At 43.9% G+C, this 20,911-nt stretch overlaps 1 protein-coding gene across 1 annotated transcript; it reads left to right on the top strand.

Moving 5' to 3' along the window:
• The first annotated feature begins 4,288 nt into the window (after positions 1–4,288).
• Positions 4,289–19,520, top strand: LOC130473149 (histone H1.8). Its single transcript, XM_056844679.1, has 4 exons — positions 4,289–4,495; positions 8,561–8,702; positions 10,241–10,299; positions 19,146–19,520. The coding sequence occupies exons 1-4, from the start codon at positions 4,289–4,291 to the stop codon at positions 19,518–19,520; spliced, it is 783 nt and encodes a 260-aa protein (XP_056700657.1).
• Positions 19,521–20,911: the final 1,391 nt, after the last annotated feature.

The raw sequence follows: 20,911 nt of genomic DNA, 5'->3' as shown, positions 1-20,911 counted from the left end.
ATTTCAACCCATTGGTGCTGGTCCGACCTTCTGGAGGAACAGAAGACAACTCGGTACCCTCCTCTATATGACAGCCCTTCAAGTACTTGAACATGGTTATTATATCCCGTCTCAGTCTTCTCCTCTTCAGACTAAACATACCCAGCTCCTTCAACCTTTCCTCATAGGACTTGGTCTCCAGACTCCTCACCATCTTTGTTGCCCTTCTCTGGACATGTTCCAGCTTGTCTACCTCTTTCTTAAATTGTGGTGCCCAAAACTGAACACAGTACTCTAGCTGAGGTCTAACCAGAGCAGAGTAAAGCGATACCATCACTTCGCGTGATCTGGACACTATACTTCTGTTGATGCAGCCCAAGACTGCGTTTGCCTTTTTAGTTACAGCATCACACTGCTGACTCATGTTCAGTGTTTGGTCTACTAAGACCCCAAGATCCTTTTCACACACTACTGCTCAAACAAGTCTCCCCTATCCTATATGCATTTGATTTTTCCTACCTAAATGCAGAACTTTACATTTGTCTTTGTTGAAGTGCATTTTATTAGTTCTAGCTCATTTCTCCAGCCTGTCAAGATCATCCTGCATCTTGGCTCTGTCTTCTACCATATTTTCTACCCCTCCCAATTTAGTATCATCTGCAAATTTAATAAGCATCCCCTCTATTCCTTCATCCAAATCATTTATAAAGATGTTGAACAACACAGGGCCCAGCACAGATCCCTGAGGAACTCCACTAGTCACTTCTCTCCAAGTGGATGAGGAACCATTAACTAGCACTCTTTGGGTACGATCTGTCAACCAGTTGCAGATCCACCTAACAATAATAGCATCTAACTCACATTTTCCCAATTTGTCAACTAGAATACTGTGTGGAACCTTATCAAAAGCCTTACTGAAATCTAGATAAACTATGTCTACAGCATTCCCCTGATCCAGCAAGGTAGTAACTTTCTCAAACAAGGAGATAAGATTAGACTGACATGACTTATTCTTGAGAAACCCATGCTGGCTCTTAGTGATCAGATCCATCCTTTCTAAATGCTCAAGGTCTGACTGTTTGATGATTTGTTCGAACACTTTTCCTGGTATAGAAGTCAAGCTGATGGGTCGGTAGTTACCTGGATCCTCCTTTTTCCCCTTCTTGAAGATGGGGCAACATTTGCCCGCCTCCAATCTTCTGGCACCTCACCTGTTTGCCAAGACTTAAAAAAAATGGACAGAGATTACGAAATTACATCTGCAAGTTCTTTGAGTACCCTTGGGTGCAGTTTGTCTGGCCCAGAGGATTTTGTTTCATTTGTGTTTGTCCACTACCCCAACACCAATTCTAGGCTGCAAATCCCTTCCCTCATCACATGTTCTGTTTATGCAATGTTGAGCACCACTTCCCTCACGAGAAAAAACTGAGGAAAAATAGGAATTGAGGAGTTCTGCCCTTTCTTCATCTCCTGTTACAATTTCACTTTCCGGTCCAGGCAATGGGCTTATCTTATCCTTGTTCTTACTCTTACTCTGTACATAGGAAAAGAACCCTTTTTTGTTGCGTTTAGCATCTCTCGCTAGCCTAAGTTCATACTGAGCTTTAGCTTTCCTAACACTCTCCCTACAAGCACTAGTTATTTGCTTATATTCCTCTTTGGTTATAAGGCCCTCCTTCCACTTCCTAAATGAGTCTTTTTTATTTCTCAACTCTTTAAAAAGCTGTTTATGGAGCCACCCTGGCCTCTTTAGGCTCCTCCCATTTTTCCTTCTCATAGGAATGGTTTGGGATTGCGCCTTCAGTGTTTTATTTTTAAGAAATGCCCATCCTTCTTGAACTCCCTTCTCCTTAAGTATTTCTGACCATGGGATTCTACCTAGCATAAGTTTAAGTTTGTTAAAATTTGCTCTTTTGAAGTCCAACCTACATGTCTGACTACGTACAGGTTTTCCTCTCCCCAAGATTGTAAATTCCAAGAGTACGTGGTCACTACTACCCAGGGTGCCTACTACTTTAACCCCATCGACCAGTTCTTCCCTGTTGGTGAGAATCAAGTCTAAGATAGCAGACCCCCTTGTTTCCCTGTCCATAGGAAGTTGTCAGCAAGACAAGTCAGGAATTTATTGGATCTTGCATTTTTAGCATCGTTGGACTTCCAACAGATATCCAGGTAATTAAAATCTCCCATGACCACCATGACCCGTCTCTTGATGGGATAAAGTCAAGTCAGCCCTACTAAATTCAATGATGCTTCTGTGTGTCAAGTGCCTTCAAGTCCCAGCTGACTTATGGCAAGGTTGCCAGATCCTTCTTCACCACTGGCGGGAGGTTTTTGGGGCAGAGCCTGAGGGGGGCAAGGTTTCGGGAGGGGAGGGACTTCAATGCCATAGAGTCCAATGCCAAAGTGGCCATTTTATCCAGGGGAACTGATCTCTATCGGCTGGAGATCAGTTGTCATCATCATCATCATTAACCTTTAATAGGCATAGTTCAAAAAACATAAAGATTCTCACGATCAAAATCAAATCACACCAACCCAAGATGAACAAACCAGGGCTCCTATCAGGCTCAGAAATATACAGAATATATAAAATACAAATAAATATGAAATATATAAAATATACCACATTATTGGAATTAAGCACAAGGTTAAAATAAACTGCCCGTCCAGCCAGACAGTGATACAATACAGTAAACAATAATTCACTAGATAAAACCACAATCACAACAGCAGCTTAAAATATTAGACGGGCTTCATGGATCCCTGTCTCAATAACGTTACCAATTTTTTTTTGCAACCGAAGCAGTTGTTTCAGGCTTAGCATCAGACAATAGAGCAAGTAACATTCGACTTTTATTATTGACTATTTCCGTATCAAGCAGATCTAATAGACAATCATTACGAGGGCCCTCCCCCAGGTCAGTTGTAATAGCAGGAGATCTCCAGCTAATACCTGGAGATGGGCAACCCTACACTTAAGGCAACCCAGCAGGGTTTTTTAAGGCATACTCCAGTAACTGTGCAATAAGCAGGCATCCAGTCTGACATGGGGTCTCCAATCTTGTGGGGTCTATCGGCACACTTGGAATTCTGAGAATGGGAAGTGGGGTCTGCTGCAAAATGCCCACCATGTTGTGCTTGGAACAATCACAAAATATTGGGAGGTTGTAGGCCTATGATAGAGGAAGCTGTACCTCTTTTTTTTTAAATAACATTTTATTATATTTTAACATAACACAACATACACTACATGTATTCCCATTCATATACAGACTAGGCTTCTTCCAGGGTTAACATTTAACATTTCTTAAGGTCACAGTCATCTCAATGTCATCTTAATAATTATATTCTGGTTAAACTGTATTGCTGTTTAATATTTCTACTATCCACTATGATTTCTTCAGTACTATTTAATTTCTTAATAAGGTTTCAGCTTTTACCAGTATTCTTTCAAAGATAATTACATCTACTCTCTGTTCTCTATACTATACATACTAATATCTTATTTTGTTTTATATCTTCAGCTTTGCATATTCAAAATAACGCATCCAGTTCTTTTGAAATTCATTCATCGTTCTTCCTCTCAGCATTCTGGTTAGTTTGGCCATCACTGCATATTCTGACATTTTTTGTAGCCATTTCTCTATTTCTGGAATATCTTCTTGCTTCTACATTGTTGCAAAGACAACCCTTGCTGCTGCCGCCATATAACTAAATATGTCTCAGATTTTTTTCTAGGTTTTCTGGTTCTAGTCCCAACAACAGGGTTTCCGGATGCAGGGGAAATTTGATTTTTTTTTTTTTTTTTTTTGCATTTTTTGGTGCACCTGTATCCAGAATTTCTTCTTTGTACCGAAATGGTTCCAGTGAATCATAGAGTTGGAAGGGACCACAAGGATCATCTAGTCCAACCCCCTGCACAATGCAGGAAATTCACAGCTACCTCCCCTTCACACACCCCGTGACCCCTACTGCATGCCCAGATGTCCAGAAAAATCCTCCAGGATCCCTGGCCAAATGGGCCTGGAGAAAAATTGCTTCCTGTCCCTAAAGATCCCCAAGGGGATTACCCAATTTTTAAGTTGATAATTTTGTATGGCCCACGAATGATGTTATAAATATCCAAATGGCCCTTGGCAGAAAAAAGGTTCCCCACCCCTGGTTTAAAGAGTGGTGGGATCCGCTCAGAGAATGGGGATTTCCCCTGGTGAACTCTTCTGAGGAGGCTGTCGTTTTAGTTTCTAGGAAACTCAACATCTCCGCTCATTATGGCAGTCCCCGGCCTCACCACCCGCCCACCCTGACCATGGTGCTAGAAGCCGTGCAGGCCCTCAATAAGCCGAAGGGCGCTTCGGCCTTCGCGATAAGACATTACATCCTCCACCAGTACCCGGGCGTCGATCCAGTGAGGCTGAAGTACTACCTGAAGCAGGCCTTGGTAAAAGGCGTCGACCAAGGGTACCTGGTCAGGCCTACCAACTCTTCTGCGCAGGGCGCTTCCGGAAGCTTCAAGGTAAGATGGAGTTGATGCCGCCAGATTCTGCAAAGGTAGGGTTGCCAGGTTCCTCTTTGCCACTGGCAGGAAATTTGGGGGGCGGAGCCTGAGGAGGGCGGGGTTTGGGGAGGGACTTCAACGCCATAGAGTCCAATGGCCAAAGCGGCCATTTTCTCCAGGGGAGCTGACCTCTATTGGCCGGAGAGCAGTTGCAATAGCAAGAAATCTCCAGCTAGTACCTGGGGGTTGGCAACCCTGACAATGGAAGGGTGCAATAGGGTTGCCAACCTCCAGGTACTGTGGTAATGAAACCACCAACAACACATACATTCAGTACAACAGTGGTTGCTGCAAGATGATCGTATTCTCCTTGACTGGTCATCTTGTAGCATCTGTTTTGAGAAAAGACTAAGATAATTACTTTAAAGGACTCATTTGATACTTACCAGATGGAATTCAAATGAGCTGTGGAAATTTTGTACATCCACTGTTGTACTGAATGTATGTGTTGTTGGTGGTTTCATTACCACATACTGTAAAGTGTATATGTAGCTATAATATATTGGCATTGTTAGCAGCATTGCTCCTGTACTGGTTTTCTCATCCTCCTGATACTAGTACAGAGGTGTCTTTTTTCTCCTTAACCTCCAGGTACTAGCTGGAGATTTCCTGCTATTGCAACTGATCTCCAGCCGATAGAGATCAGTTCCCCTGGGGAAAATGGCTGTTTGGGCAATTGGACTCTATGGCATTGAAGTCCCTCCCCTCCCCAAACCCCTCCCTCCTCAGGCTTCGCCCCAAAAACCTCCTGCCGGTGGTGAAGAAGGACCTGGCAACCCTATTGTGCAACCACCTCTTTCTCCTGGTAGGGTGGGAAAAGCTTAGCTGTGCCTGATAGCTTCTGGGTGGGACCTAATAGAAACATGACAAAGGTCCTCCTCACGTAGGGTTGCCAGGTCCCTTTTTGCTACTAATGGGAGGTTTGGGGGGCAGAGCCTGAAAAGGGCGGGGTGTGGGGAGGGGAGGGACTTCAATGCCATAGAGTCCAATGGCCAAGCAGCCATTTTCTCCAGGTGATCTGTTAGGGTTGCCAACCTCCAATTATTAGCTGGAGATCTCTTGTAATAGCAGATCTCTGGCTAGTACCTGGAGGTTGGCAACACTATGCAAAGGTCAGCAATCCATGGCGTATTGATGCCAGGCTGAACGCAGGATCCTGCTGCCCCGAACTCCCAAAGTGGCTTGGTGTGGGGCTAGGGTTGCCAGCTCCGGGATGGGAAATACCTGGAGATTTTGGGGGCAGAGCCTGAGGAGGGCAGGGTTTGGGGAGGGACTTCAATGGGGTATGATGCCATAGAGCCCACCTTCCAAAGCAGCCATTTTCTCCAGGTGAACTGATCTCTATCGGCTGGAGATCAGTTGTGATAGCAGGAAATCTCCAGCTGGTACCTGGAGGTTATTGCTGAGTTCCGTATGGAAAAATACCGAAATAATGAACAAAATTTACAACTAAACCTTGTTTACTTTTACTGGATGTTGTATATACTTCATACAAACTTACAGTCATATGGCTTATCTCATACACATACATACAGATTTACATATCTGAATACACAGGCATAATATGCCCTTGCAATTTTTCCAAATCTGGTGTAATTGCCAATTTTTCTATGAGCATTACTTGCCCTTACAATGTATGCTGTGCCATATGCCATGCCAACTTTATTTCCCGGGATTGGGTACAGTTTCAATAATGTTTATCAAGGCAACAATCTATACAATAATAATGAAAACATTTATAATTAAATACAAACATCATAGATTAATTCCTTTTACCTTTAACATACTTACTGAATTGGAGGCAACAGCCTTCCCCTGCCGGTCACAATTGAAAAGTGCCGGACCTAACATGAGGTCCCTATACTTTTTATTCATTCATCTTAATGCATTTAACTTTTTAACTTTTTCAAAAAGGGGGACAGATCCTTTCAATACTTAAAGAAAAGCTGACATTATCCAGAATGGAATCAAAATATATTTTTAAATATAACACTCTTGAGCCAGAGGGATTAAACAGTACACTGGGCTTGTCAGCTTTTCTTTAAGTATTGAAAGGATCTGTCCCCCTTTTTGAAAAAGTTAAAAAGTTAAATGCATTAAGATGAATGAATAAAAAGTATAGGGACCTCATGTTAGGTCCGGCACGTTTCAATTGTGACCGGCAGGGGAAGGCTGTTGCCTCCAATTCAGTAAGTATGGTAAAGGTTACAGGAATTAATCTATGATGGTTTATTTGATTATAAATGTTTTCATTATTATTTTTTAGGTTGATGCCTTGATAAAGATTATTGAAACTGTACCCAATCCCGGGAAATAAAGTTGGCATGGCATGGCATATAGCACAGCATAGATTGTAAGGGCAAGTAATGCTCATAGAAAAATTGGCAATTACACCAGATTTGGAAAAATTGCAAGGGCATATTATGCCTATGTATTCAGATATGTAAATCTGTATGTATGTGTATGAGATAAGCCATATGACTGTAAGTTTGTATGAAGTATATACAACATCCAGTAAAAGCAAACAAGGTTTAGTTTTAAATTTTGTTCATTATTTTGGTAATTTTCCATAAGGTACCTGCAGGTTGGCAACCTTATGTGGGGCTGTTACCTTGTGTGGAACCTAGCACCATGAATCCTGTCTTGCACGCTTTGGACCATTAGTAAATGCACCTTGTGAAATGTTGGTCGCTTCATGTGGTAGGGTTGCCAGGTCCCTCTTCACAACCGGCGGGAGGTTTTTGGGGAGGAGCCTGAGGAGGGCGGAGTTTGGGGAGGGGAGGGACTTGAATGCCATAGAGTCTAATTGCTAAAGCGGCCATTTTCTCCAGGTGAACTGATCTCTATCAGCTGTAGATAGTTGTAATAGCAGAAGATCTCCTGCTAGTACCTGGAGGCCAGCAACCCTATCACATGATGATATGTTTCTCGGCGCTTCTTTTCTTTGTTTATAGTCCACCTTTCTCACTGAGTGTCAAGATGGGTTACAGGAGAAACGACCCAAAAGAACCCCAGTGTAAACAGCACAAAACAATCAATGAACTATTTATTTATGCCTTTTGTACCCCCCCTCCACTTCTCTCTCCAGTGGTGACCCAAAGTGGCTTACAACATTCCGCCTCTTCTATTTTATTCTCACAACAACCCTGTGTGGTAGGTTATGCTGAGAGTTTTGACAAGAGGGAGGGCATCTTGGCCATCTTCTGGAGTAGGGGTCACTGGGGGTGTAGGGGGGAAGGTAGTTGTGAATTTCCTGCATTGTGCAGGCGGTTGGACTAGATGACCCTTGTGGTCCCTTCCAACTCTATGATTCTATGACTGGCCAAGATCTGCCCAGCAAGTTTCCATGGCAGAGTGGGGAGTTGAACCTGGGTTTACAGTAGGGTTGCTAACCTCCAGGTGGTGGCTGGAGATCTCCCGCTATTACAACTGATCTCCAGGCAACAGAGATCAGTTCCCCTGGAGAAAATGGCAGCTTTGGCAATTGGAGTCTATGGCATTGATGTCCCTCCCCTCTCCAAAGCCCACCCTCTTCAGGTTCCACCCTCAAAATCTCCAGGTGTTTCCCAACCTGGAGCTGGCAACCCTAGATGAGTGTCATCTCGACCACTGAAGAAAATAGCAGGCCCCTCCTTAAGATTTTGATATGGCTGAGCGATCTGGCAATTCTTTCTAGTCAATTTGTCATTCTGTGGGTTTCTTTTCTGTGAACGCAAGAGGACAGCCAGAAGGAAGGGAGCATGCGATTCAGTGAAGGTAGTGTTCTCCGGCTCTTCAGCCAGCACTGGATCCCAATAACTCGACCCCACATAAATAAAAATTCAATATCCCAGTTCTTCCAGGAGGAGATTCTCAGCAGGGCTGGTTCACTGGCTGGCGAGAGGGAGGCGCTGGAGGGGCTGCACAATGTAGAACAGTGTTGAGTTCCGGTCTTCTTTCTCCAAAGTGCCCTCATGGGTTACGGGGTTCCCGCTCAGTTCTTCAGAGTACTCATACTGGGAAAAATACTTTGTACTCCTGTAGCTAGGGAAGGAGAGGGCCCCGCAGGGGAAAGGCCTCAAGAAGAAGTCTTCCGACAAGAAAACCGCAGCCAAGCCGGTGGGAGAGGTGGCGAAACTGCCCAAAGTCAAAGAGAAGGCACCTCCGCAGAAATTGAAGGGCAAAGGTAAGGTGTCGCTTTTGCGGCAAGCGGGGGACCTGCTGTGCTTGAGGGGTTCCCCCCCTGCCCCGAGGTCCTTGGAGCAGAGAGGTGAGGCTTTTCAAAGCTGATGAGCAAGATGACAGATAGGGGGGAGGGTACCAGGCTTGAGCCTATGAGGAGCGGTTAAAATGCTGAGGGCTGTTAGCTTGGAAAGAAGGCAGTTAAGGGGAGATATGATACAGGTCTATAAAATGATGCTTGGTATGGCGAGAGCAGACAGGGAGAAGCTTTTCTCCCTCTCTCCTCATACTAGAAGGCGGGGTCATCTGCTGAAGCTGGAGGGTGAGCGATGCAAAACAGATAAAAGGAAATATTTCCTCACACAACGCATAGTTAAATTGTGGAACTTCCTGCCCTGAGATTTGGTGATGAATGATAATAATGTGCAAGACAAAAAAATTATCAACTGGTACCCAACTTTTGGTATGAAATTATATTCAAGGCTCACAATTTGTTCATATATTTGTATATATGAATATCAGTTCAATAGTAACAAAGGTATATATTACATTTGTAATACAAGTCTTACAAATTTTAACCTTTTAATACAGACTAAATGCAAAATAAACGGAGGCTATATTGTGGTGATGGCTGCCAACCTGAAAAGCTTTAAGAGGGGAGTGGACATGTTCATGGAGGAGAGGGCTATCCAGGGCTATTAGTCAAAATGGATACTAGTCATGATGCAAACCCTTTCTCTCTAGTATCAGAGGAGCATGTTTACATGCAAACAAGACAACTGCAGCAGCATTGTCCTTCCTGTGTTCCACAGCACCTAATAGAATAGGCATGTTCCTCTGATCCTGGGGAGAATAGGGATGCATCATCACTAGAATCTGTTTTTACTAGTAGCCATGAATACTCCTCTTCTCCATGAACAAGTGTGACAGGACTCTTGCTGTTTTCTGCTGTTGTTCAAGTTTTTCTGTTTTTTTATTTTAAATGCTGCCAATGGGCTTCCAGAGGGGGTTTGCTGTTTTGGGTGCTTGTTGCTGATTGGGTAGGGCTTTGCAACACCCGAAGTCCTGAGGTCAATCCCTGGATTGTCTCAGGAGCAGAAGAAGGGTTGGTTTTTATATGCCGACTTTCTCTACCACTTAAGGGAGAATCAAACAGGCTTAAAATCACCTTCCTTTCTCCTCCCCACAGCAGACACCCTGTGAAGTAGGTGGGTCTGAGAGAGTTCAGAGAGAACTGTGACTAGTCCAAGGTCACCCAGCTAGCTTCATGTGGAGAAGTGGGGACTAAAGCCCGGTTCACCAGATTAGTGTCCGTTGCTCATGTGGAGGAGTAGGGAATCAAACCCGGTTCTCCAGATTAGAGTCCACTGCTCCAAACCACCGCTCTTAACCACTGGCTGGAAGCAGGTCCTGGGATTCTCTGAACAGGAATGATCTGCTTCCCATCTGTCCTGAGCGAGATGGGCCAGTGCTCTAACTGGGGCAGGAAATGGTTTCGGCTTCTTACCACTGGATCCCTCCCAGCTGCTATTTTTCTTGCAGGTGCTGAGCAGGTGAAAAAGAAGGCGACGAGCACAAAGCCCAAGGGGGCTCTTGGCGGTGTAAGTACTCGGGATCTCTGTGCCATGCTTAGCTCTGCAGTCTTCATGTAGAGGATTCTGTTGAAAACCAGAGTCGAAGAATCATGATTGTGTTACAGAAGAGTCAGGTCAGAGCACACAGCAAAACAGAGACAAAGACTTTTGTCTTAATCAAACAAAATCCTTTACTTATCTAACAGGATGGGTACATGGAGAGAAAAACAAATAATTCTTACTAACTAGTTTCCTATAAACTTTGCTAGAGATCCTAGCAAGGTAACTATGGCTTAAATTCCATTGTCTCAGGAGAGCTGTGACAAGCAGGTTCTTGGTTTGAGATTCAAAGCTGAGGCACCTGCTGGTTCTGAGGCCTGATCTGTGGGCAGCTTCCTTCAGGTATGCTGATAGGTGCTTTATTCCCTTCCAATCATGTTCAGTAGGTGCGTTGCCTTTTCTGCTCAGAATTTCCACTGTTGCACAAATGTCTGGTCTGCTTAGTTTGTTTAGGCATAATAATTTTTCAATCTCTTCTTTGTATCTGTGACTGTTACTCAGTGCGTCTCTCCCTTCTAACTGTAAATATGCCGGGTCAAGGGGTGTTTTCATTTGTTTGCAGTCTTGCAATTCCATAAACTTGAGAAATTCCAGTATTTTGTTTCTTTGACTAATTGTAAATCCACCGCTTTGGTCTCTCTCTATTTCAATGCCAATGGTCAATGCCAATGGCATTGGTCTTGGACACTGAAAGGAAATAACATTGAACAGGTTAGGGTGTTCAAATACCTTGGTGTTCATTTCCAGAGCAACTTGAATTGGAATAGCCAGGCCAACCTGGTAATCAATGCCATGAGACTTCGGTCTGGTGCTGTCACAAAAAATTTCTATTCCAGGGGTGGTCAACATGTGCCAGCCACTCTCAAAATCTATAAAGTGAAGCTGCTTCCCATCCTACTTTATGGAATCCCCATCTGGGGGGTTACCCTCAACCAGAAGCTAGAGTCAGCCCAGTGTTCCTTTTTACTACGACGACATGGAATTCCCAATTGTGTCCCGTACCCCGCTCTTTGTTTAGAGACAGGCATAGACCTTTTAGAAACCAGGGTCTGGCTGATTATTTTTAAATTCTGGTTGAGGCTCCACTATAGAGCCACCCCATCATGTCTGACGTGGCATATGCTTTCCAACCGTTTGGTCTCCCTCTGGAGCAGGACCATCACGGATAAAATTAAATCCATAGGGATTTCCTTTGAGGCGTTACGTCCCTTAACAGAGGCGCAAGCCTTTAGAATCCTAAAACGAAGGATCACAGACATGGGGAAACAATCTCTTCTTGCTAGTGCTGTAAGCTCTTGCTCGCCTCTACTCTATGGTATCTCTACGACCCCGAGCTCTCTACCTGGTTACTTCTACATTCTGACCTTCCCCTACCTCAGACGCCTTTTTATGCAGGCCCGCTTAAATATCCTTCCCACGGCCTGGACCAGGAGCAGTGATAAATTTTGGAACTGACTTATTAATTAATACTGCTACCATTCAGAGGGATGAGATCGTTGATCATGGCTTATTGTCATTAAGATCAGTCACACACATGCACAGAAGACACAAGTCATCTGTCTTGGTTTAAAAACAGTCTTTACTAGATTAAACTCAAGGGTAGGGTTCACTGGGAGATAAAACAAATAATCCTTTCTACATAGCTAAGTTACCTATCCTTGCCAGAAGCCTCTGGCAGGTGCTAAGCTTTCTCTCAAGTAGGCATTCTTAAAGGACAAGATTGCCTCTCCATCCTTCTAGGCTGGCATTGAAACTCAAACTGGATACTGCTTTTGCTTCTAAACAAAGGATGTAGCAAAAGCAGTAAAATGCAGATTGTTTGTATACGTGACAGCAAACACGTCCGCAATGGATACTCTGCTGACCACTTGTTAATTAACATTAACCCTTGTCTGTCTGACATGCAACAAAAGCTCGCCACTTAATACCCAACAATCCCCTTTTCGAGGTTCTGTTATATTCAGACATGCAAACACAATGCATCACGTAAGTTTTCAAATTGTTGTCTAGGCAGTGGCTTTGTCAGAATGTCAGCCACCATCTCTTTACTTTCACAGTACTTCACTTTTACAAGTCCTCTTTCTTGTCTGTCCTTCACTGAGTCCATCTTGAGTCGAAGAAGTTTTCTTCCTTTCTTAGAGTTCTCGCCTTTCAGTAGCGCTATGCATGCTTGATTGTCCTCATACATTGTAGCAGGCATCAGTCCATCTATTCCAAAGTCACGTAGCAGTTCAATGATCTTTTCTAGTTCTATACATGCACATTTGGCTGCTATGCATTCAGCTTCCATTGAAGATGTCGCTACAATTTGCTGTTTTTGGCTGGTCCAGGAGATCAGGTTTTCTCCAAAGTAGAACAAATATCCGCTTGTAGATTTGCTGTCTGTTCTGTCACCACCTAAATTAGCATCCATGTATCCTCTAGTCTCAGTTCAGCATTTGGAGTTATCTTCAACTTCAAATCGATAGTTTTAAGTATTGTGTGAGATGTTTAATTGCGTTCCAATCATGTTCTGCAGGTGTGCTGGTCCTTCTGCTTAGGATTCCAACTGCTGCACTTATGTCCGGTCTACTAACATTGCTCAAGTATAGAAGTTTTCTAATAGCTTCTTTGTATTTGTGATTGTTAGGCAATAGTTCACCTCCGTCTAGATCCATATATGAAGGGTCAAGTGGAGTGTTCTTGGTCTTGTACTCCTTCATGTTCATGAATTGTAGAAATTCCAGTATTTTGTTCCTTTGACTGATTGAGAATCCATTGTCTTGGTTTCTTTCAATCTCCATTCCAAGGTAATTCTTTACTTGTCCAAGTAGTTTCACTTCTACTGATTCATTCAGTTTGTCTGCAATTTGCTTTGCAGCTGTTTCAGTGTCACAACATATAAGAATGTCGTCCACAAAGGTCAGTATGTATTGCCATCGATCATCCATTTTCCTTCTGAATAAACATTTTTCTATGTTTCCTTGTGTGAAGCCTTGAGCTTCCAGTAATGAGGTAAGTTTGTGGTTCCATGCTCTCACAGATTGTTTAAGCCCATACAACGTCTTTTCAAGTTTACAAACTTGATTCTTAGTGTCACAGTCCTTTAATCCTGGTGGAAGTTCCATGTATATTTCCTCTGATAAGTCACCATTTAGGAAGGCTGTTTTGACATCCAGTTGCAGTACCACTTTAATCCTAGAGGCGGTTATACTCAGCAAAGTCCTTACAGCCGTGTGACTAATCACAGGTGCATAAGTTTCTGTGTAGTCAGTTCCATACTTCTGGGTAAATCCTTTTGCAACTAGTCTTGCTTTGTATTTGTCAACAGTTCCATCAGCGTTCTTCTTTATCTTGAAAACCCATTTGCATCCCACTGCTTTCTTGTTTGGTGGGAGTTTGGTTCGTTTCCAAGTGTTATTTTTCTGCAGTGAGTCTAATTCTTCTTGGATTGCGTTCAGCCATCTTGACCGCTCCCCATTGGGCAACTTCTGCAGTTCGTCCCAACTTGAGGGTTCCAAGTGGCTGTCCATTCCAGTGAAGAGACTCAGTTTCTCTGCTGGTATTCCTTTTGTAGTCCTTGTAGATCTCTTTAAGGTTTGAGAGGGTTGGACTGTTCCATCAGCACCGGGATCAACCCCTTTTGTTTCTGCAGTCTCTTGACATTTCGCAGGAGCAGGTGGATTGTATTCCCATGCTGTAAATGGAATCTCATTGGTTTCCTCTTCACAAACCTCTGAATCATCAAAGTTATTAATTTGTTTGTTATTAATAACAATTCTTTCATCTATGTATACTGCATTCAACACTTGCACATTATAAGTCTTTATGTCCATCACTCTGTATCCTTTTGAATAGGGATGGCACCCCACGAGAATTCCAAGTTCTGTAGTAGAATCCTTTTTTCCCCTTTTCTCCCTTGGGACGTATGCAAATACACGGGATCCAAATGCTTTCAAATGCTTTAGACTAGGCTTCCTGCCATTCCATTTCTTATATGGAGTCATGTTGATAGCACTTGAAATCGTCCTGTTGTAAAGGTAGGCTGCTGTATTTACACATTCTCCCCAGCAGGGGTAAGGCAAGCCTGCCTGTAGCAAAAGACATCTTGCATTCTGCATCAGAGTTCTGTTGAATCTCTCTAACAACCCATTGTGCTTGGGGGTGTATGCAACTGAGGTTGCATGCTCTATTCCTTCAGATTCAAGAATCTCTTTCATTTCACTATTAAGGTACTCAGTCCCATTATCAGTGTACAGCAATTGAATTCCTCTATTGTGCTTATTCCTCATCAGAGCGACATAAGCTTTGAATCTTTCAGCTACTTCAGTCTTTGATTTCAACAAATACACGTATGCAAATCTTGAAGCGCTATCTATGAAAAGCAAAACATATTTTGCCCCTCCTGATGTTGGCTTGAGTGGGCAAATCAAATCAGAATGTATTTCTTTTAAAATCTCTGCCTTAACATTGCTTGATCTCTGCACATGCCTAGGAGCTGTTCCTTTTTCCCTGAGACAAACTTCACAATGTTCTTTATCCTTAAAGCATTCTTTTACTGGCATCCCACAATCAATCAGCAATTGTTTCACAGACTTAAAGTTTTTGTGAGCAAGCTTTACATGCCACTGGAATAAGCAGTCTTTATGATCACAATTTGCAGCCTTCTGCTTTGTCAATCCTTCATTGAATGCAGCTATGCATTCTGATTCCTCATTATCAACATCGTTATCTTCATTCTCACAAAAATCATCTCCATCAGAAACAACACTGTCCTCAGAATCACTATAGTCATAGTCCACTATCTGACCTGCAACATTTTCCACGCAAAAATGAGAACCAACTGAAAGAACTTCATATTCTCTGCCTTGAGAGTCAAATAAACAGCATCCGTCCTTCCTTATTGTCACTTCAAAATTAGCATTCACTAGCCTTTTCACAGATAGTAGACATTCCTTAGAGTTTGGCATATAAAACACGTTTTGTAACCTTAAATCCATTACAGTTCTACAGAGACTCTGGATGGGAACTAAAACTTCTCCCTTCTGAGTGCATACATATCTTTCACCATTTGCCAAAATGAGTGTTTCATTGCAAGGCTCTATAAAATCAAATGCTTCCATAATTCCACATGTATGGCAGTCCGCCCCACTGTCCAGTAATAACCTTTGTACATGCCTTGAATCATTTCTAGCTGATAAAACATTGTTAGATTGATTTTTAATCATCAACGCTGTAAGTTGATGTGGTCTTTTAGGTTTGCCTTGGCTTTGGCTCCCTCTTGTGGCTGACTGGCGCTGATGCCTGTCCTCTCTTTGGAATTGGCGGGCTTTTCGCCTTGGCTTGGCCGAGAGCGGGGGGGAGTTCCCCCTTTCGAATCCCTTTGTCTGCATTCAAAAGATTTGTGGCCAAGTTTCCCACAGATAAAACATTTAATTCCTCTTTTCTCATTCACACGCAATACAGACATTCCATTAGATAGTTCACTCTCTCGACTCCGGTCCGTTTCAAACTGTTTAAGAGCTGTTATCAGTAAGAGTTAAATCCTCTCTGCCCAAGAGGTTCCGCTTTTCGGCATTAAACTTTGGATGCAGGCTTCCAATAAAGATGGTGAGGAAGCTGGCGTCACTAATTTGCCCTCCTGCAAACGTCAACTCTGATTCCAAATCTTGCATATTCTTTAAATGTTGCAAGAGAGTAATATTTCCAGGCATTCTACTTGAGAATAGGTTCGCCTTTAGAATCATTTTCTGGTTATCAGAAATAACTCCAAACTTTTCATTCAGTGCAGCCATCATCTCTTTTGCGGAATTACTTTTCAAAATGATGCTGCTTTCATTTGGAGTGATTGCATTCACCATTAGGCAAAGAGCTTGTGCATCAGCCTTTTTAAAGTTTTGAAGGTCCACACTGTCCTTATTAGTGGGTGGATCTTCGTCAAGAACGTGGCTGACCCCAATTGCAGTTAGCGCAAATTCTACTGTCCTTTTCCATACTGGAAAGGAAGTTTGGCTGATGTGCGGTATTGCTACGGAGGGGTTTCCCTTTGAATTCACGCTTCCCTGGTCGTTGCTCATCTCTCCGGCACGGGGCTCCTCTCCTCAGGATACAAGCGCGGGGTTGAGTTTCTCTGTCGTCCGTGGCAGACAATGCTGCTGGCTCCGTCACAGGAAAATTCCTTCAGGCGTTTGTATAATCCTTTTCGTCTCCAGTGAAAAATCCCAAAGCAAAAAAAAAAGTGCGGTGTGACTTTTATTTCAATAGCCAATGATCCAGCCATCCTCTGCTACCACTTGATAAGTTTTGGAACTGACTTAATTAATACTGCTACCATTCAGACACAAGACGTCTGTCTTGGTTTAAAAACAATCTTAACTAGATTAAACTCAAGGGAGATAAATCTCAAGGGAGATAAAACAAATAATCCTTTCTACATAGCTAAGTTACATATCCTTGCCAGAAGCCTCTGGCAGGTGCTAAGCTTTCTCTCGAGTAGGCATTCTTAAAGGACAAGATTGCCTCTCCATCCTTCTAGGCTGGCATCGAAACTCAAACTGGATATTGCTTTCGCATCTAAACAAAGGATGTAGCAAAAGCAGTAAAATGCAGATTGTTTGTATACGTGACAGCAAACATGTCCGCAATGGATACTCTGCTGACCACTTGTTAATTAACATTAACCCTTGACTGTCTGACATGCAACAAAGGCTCGCCACTTAATACCCAACAGGCAGATATGCTAAGATCCCCCACACGAAAAGGCTATGTTCTTGTGCTCATGGCCAAGCCGAAACAGTGGCCCATGTTTTGCTACACTGTGAGCATGGCTCACCCTTTCGCCAACAGATTATTGAACCCTCTTGAAAGACAGCCCCGGCGGCACTGACAAGGAGCTAGTCAGATTTCTCTTAAGCGATAGTCATTCTCAGGTTACTGTAGGGGTTGCCAGCTTCCTGGGACTTATTTTAAATTACTCTAATCCACGTTTATGATTTTACAGTAAGTAAGAGTCCCACTTTAGTCTTAAAACCTTCTTTTTACCTAAATATGTATATATTTACTTTATGCCAATAAAGGTTTTGATATTGATATTTCAATGCCAATACAGTTCTTTATTTTTTGAAGCAGTTTGACCTTCACTGACTTATTCAGTTGTTCAGCAATTTCCTTTGCAGTTGACTCAGTGTCACCACAAATCAAAACATTGTCCAAAAATGTTAAAATGTATTGCCATTGTCCATTTTCCTTTTTGCTAAAGGCTTCCATAATTCCCCTTTTGAAGCCTTGATTCTCTAGTAGTGAGGTTAGCTTTTGGTTCGCTGTCACATCAAGTTGCATCACGTGCATTTTTCTTGAAGCTACAATACTCAACAGTATGTGTATAGCTGTATACTGTTGCAGTGATTCCTTCTCCCCATTGGGAAACTCTTCCCTGTTCTCCCAGTTTGAGAATTCACTCTTGCTATCCATTTTATTATAGTAAGTTCTTTTCTGCTGTAATGCCTTTGTTATTCATTTCAGAATGGCATAAGGTAGGTGAGGTTTCTGTGTTTCTATCAGCTTTAGGACTGCCCTCCTGATACTGTGTCCTGTACACACTCTGTTGCATCAGGCGGCATACACTCCCAGGTGGCATACGCTACTAACTCGTTTCCTATAAACTTTGCTAGAGATCCTAGCAAGGTAACTTTGGCTTAAATTCCATTGTGTCCCAGCTCAGGAGAACTGTGACAAGCATGTTCTTGGTTTGAGATTCAAAGCCTGAGTGAGAAACTGCTGCCTCTTCTAAACAAAAGACAGCAATTAAACTCAATTGCAGGTATGTTACTTTTGGCATGTAATCAATGGCGATTTGCTAACCAATAGAATACTGACATTTATCATTACATCATCTTCTTGAGACTAACTAAACTGTTGACACAAACAAATTAACTCTTTAACTGTCTTGACAGAAATGGAACTCACATTGTATTCCCAACAGATTCACCTCCTCCAGATCCACGGAATCAGCTTCAAGAATGAGTGTGTGTGTGTGTGTGTGTGGGGGGAATTGAACTTACATTAAATTGTGGAACTCCCTGCCCCAGGATAGGGTGATGGCTGCCAACTTGGAAGGCTTGAAGAGGGGAGTGGACATTTTCATAGAGGAGAGGGCAATCCATGGCTACTAGTCAAAATGAGTACTAGTCATGATGCATACCTATTCTCTTCAGGATCAGGGGAGCATGCCTATTATATTAGGCATTGTGGAACACAGGCAGGATGGTGCTGCTGCAGTCGTCTTGTTTGTGGGCTTCTTAGAGGCAGCTGGTTGGCCACTATGTGAACAGCCTGCAGGACTTGATGGGCCTTGGTGGACAATATGGCATTGTACCCCACCGAGGACCCTGCCCTCCCTAGGCTCCATCCCCACATCTCCAGGAGTTTCCCAACCTGGATCTGGCAACTAAACCTCCCATTCCCCCACCCACCCCCACAGTTGGCCAGAGGGAACCTGGCAACCTACACAGAGTTGTATCTGTTTCTGCAGTCGAGCTGCAGATATAGACGCCCAATAAGTAGGGCTTCCAGGTCCTTCTTCACCGGGAGGTTTTTGGGGCAGAGCCTGAGGAGGGTGGGGTTTGGGTAGGGGAGGGACTTCAATGCCATAGACTCCAATTGCCGAAGAGGCCATTTCTCCAATCGAACTGATCTCTATCGGCTGGAGATTAGGTGTAATAGCAAGAGATCTCCAGCCACCACCTGGAGGTTGGCAACCCTACCAATAATTTTGGGGCTCAAGGTCTTGACAGCTTGCGAGTGTTGTGGTGGTGACGGTTGGATTTTTCTTGTAGGGTGGAGCCGCAGCTTCTGGGGCCAAGCCCAAGGCAAAAGCCTCGGGCGAGAAAGCTGCCAAAGCTACCAAGCAGCCAGGGGCACCAAAGGCCTCCCAGGCGAAACCAGCCAGCAGCCTGAAGAAAGGTGCCCCTAAGACCAAGGCCGAGCTGAAAGGCGTTCCGGAGACCAAGGCCAAATCCAAGCCGTCGGGGGCTGAAAAAGCCAAAGATGTCCCTGTGCCCAAAGGGGCCATTGCCAGAAGCAGGGCTGCCAGTGAGGCCAAGGCAGCCCATGCCAAGGGGAAGCCGAAGGCCAAGAAGGGGGCTGCCAGAGGGCAGGAGAAAGAAGAGGCACCTGCTGGCTCTGAGGCACCTGCTGGCTCTGAGGCCTGATCTGTGGGCAGCTTGAAAGAGCTCCAAAGAAGCCTGGACCGTATGGCACCACTCGGCTTCAAATTCACCGTGCGGCCAGAAGGACTTTGCATCAGGTTGATGGGCAGTATGTAGGCCCAACCCCGATCATACTGGTTCCGTGTGAGTAGAAGGTGCTTAAGTCTCACCCCCTTCATCTGAAGTTTCCCCCACTCTGTGGTCACCATCAGAAGTGCGCCTGTGTGTCTGGGAACTCCTGTCGTGTGTCTGATACGAAATCCTGGAGGTGGCTTCCCGTTATGTGAATTAGCCCTGGGCCTTATCAGCCTGTACCCCCGTTTTTGTGGGGGCAAAACCAGGCTTGCTTAGGCTCAGCGGTCAGATCCTCAAGTGCCGTTTTAGCTCTGATTTTAAACTTCTGCATTGTTCAATAAAGTTTAACCTTCAGCAAATTATTCCTTGTTGCATTCTTACTCTTGGGTCACTGATGTAGGGTTGCCAGTCTCCCAATGGGGTTTGGGGATCTCCTGGAATTGTAAGGGATTGTGGTGACTAAAGGGAACCTCCACATTCAGAGACAGTCAATCTCTGAATACCAGGGTCAGGAGGCAAAATCAGGGGAAGGCCTCAGCCTCTCTGCCCTGTTGTTGGAACTCCAGAGGAAATGGTTGAAGAAGAAGAAGAGTTGTTTTTTATATGCTGACTTTCTCTACCTTTTAAGGAGAATCAAACCGGCTTACAATCACCTTCCCTTCCCCTCCCAACAACAGACACCCTGTTAGGTAGGTGGGACTGAGAGAGCTCTAAGAGAGCTGTGACTAGCCCAAGGTCACCCAGATGGCTTCATGGGGAGGAGTGGGGAAACCAACCCGGTTCACCAGTTTAGAGTCCGCCACTCATGTGGAGGAGAGGGGATTCAAACCAAGTGCTCCAAATTAGAGTCCACTGTTCTTAACCATTTCACCGCACAGGCTGCTGTAAGAGACAGATGCTGGATTACATGGACCACTGGTCAGATCCAGGACTGTTCTTATGATCTCTAGACTATAGGGTTGCCAACCTCCTGGTGGTAGCTGGAAGGTCAAGGTGCTTTCTTGGGTAAAGGTGGAGCTTTACAAGAAAGGGGGTTGACTGCATCCGCCAATGGCGGTTCTATTTTGCAAGTTCTGGCTACACAGACCTGGTGGTGCCCTACCGTGCTCGACCCCACAGATTTAGTGGCTTACAATTGTTTCTTCTCTCCCACACCCTCATGCAAACATTTCTGTCCACTAAGGCCTCATCATCTAAAAACCCATCTTCTGGGATAAGAGACCAATGGATTTTTATTTTTTTTAAAATCAGAAGCATGAAATCTAAAAATAATCACCATCAAAAAACGCAGCACTTTCTGCAAATAGCCACCAGCTAAA

Source organism: Euleptes europaea, chromosome 2, assembly GCF_029931775.1.
Source record: "Euleptes europaea isolate rEulEur1 chromosome 2, rEulEur1.hap1, whole genome shotgun sequence".
Taxonomy (NCBI): Eukaryota; Metazoa; Chordata; class Lepidosauria; order Squamata; family Sphaerodactylidae; genus Euleptes; species Euleptes europaea.
Note: the sequence above shows the minus strand (reverse complement) of the source record. Positions and strands in the feature narration are given on the sequence as shown.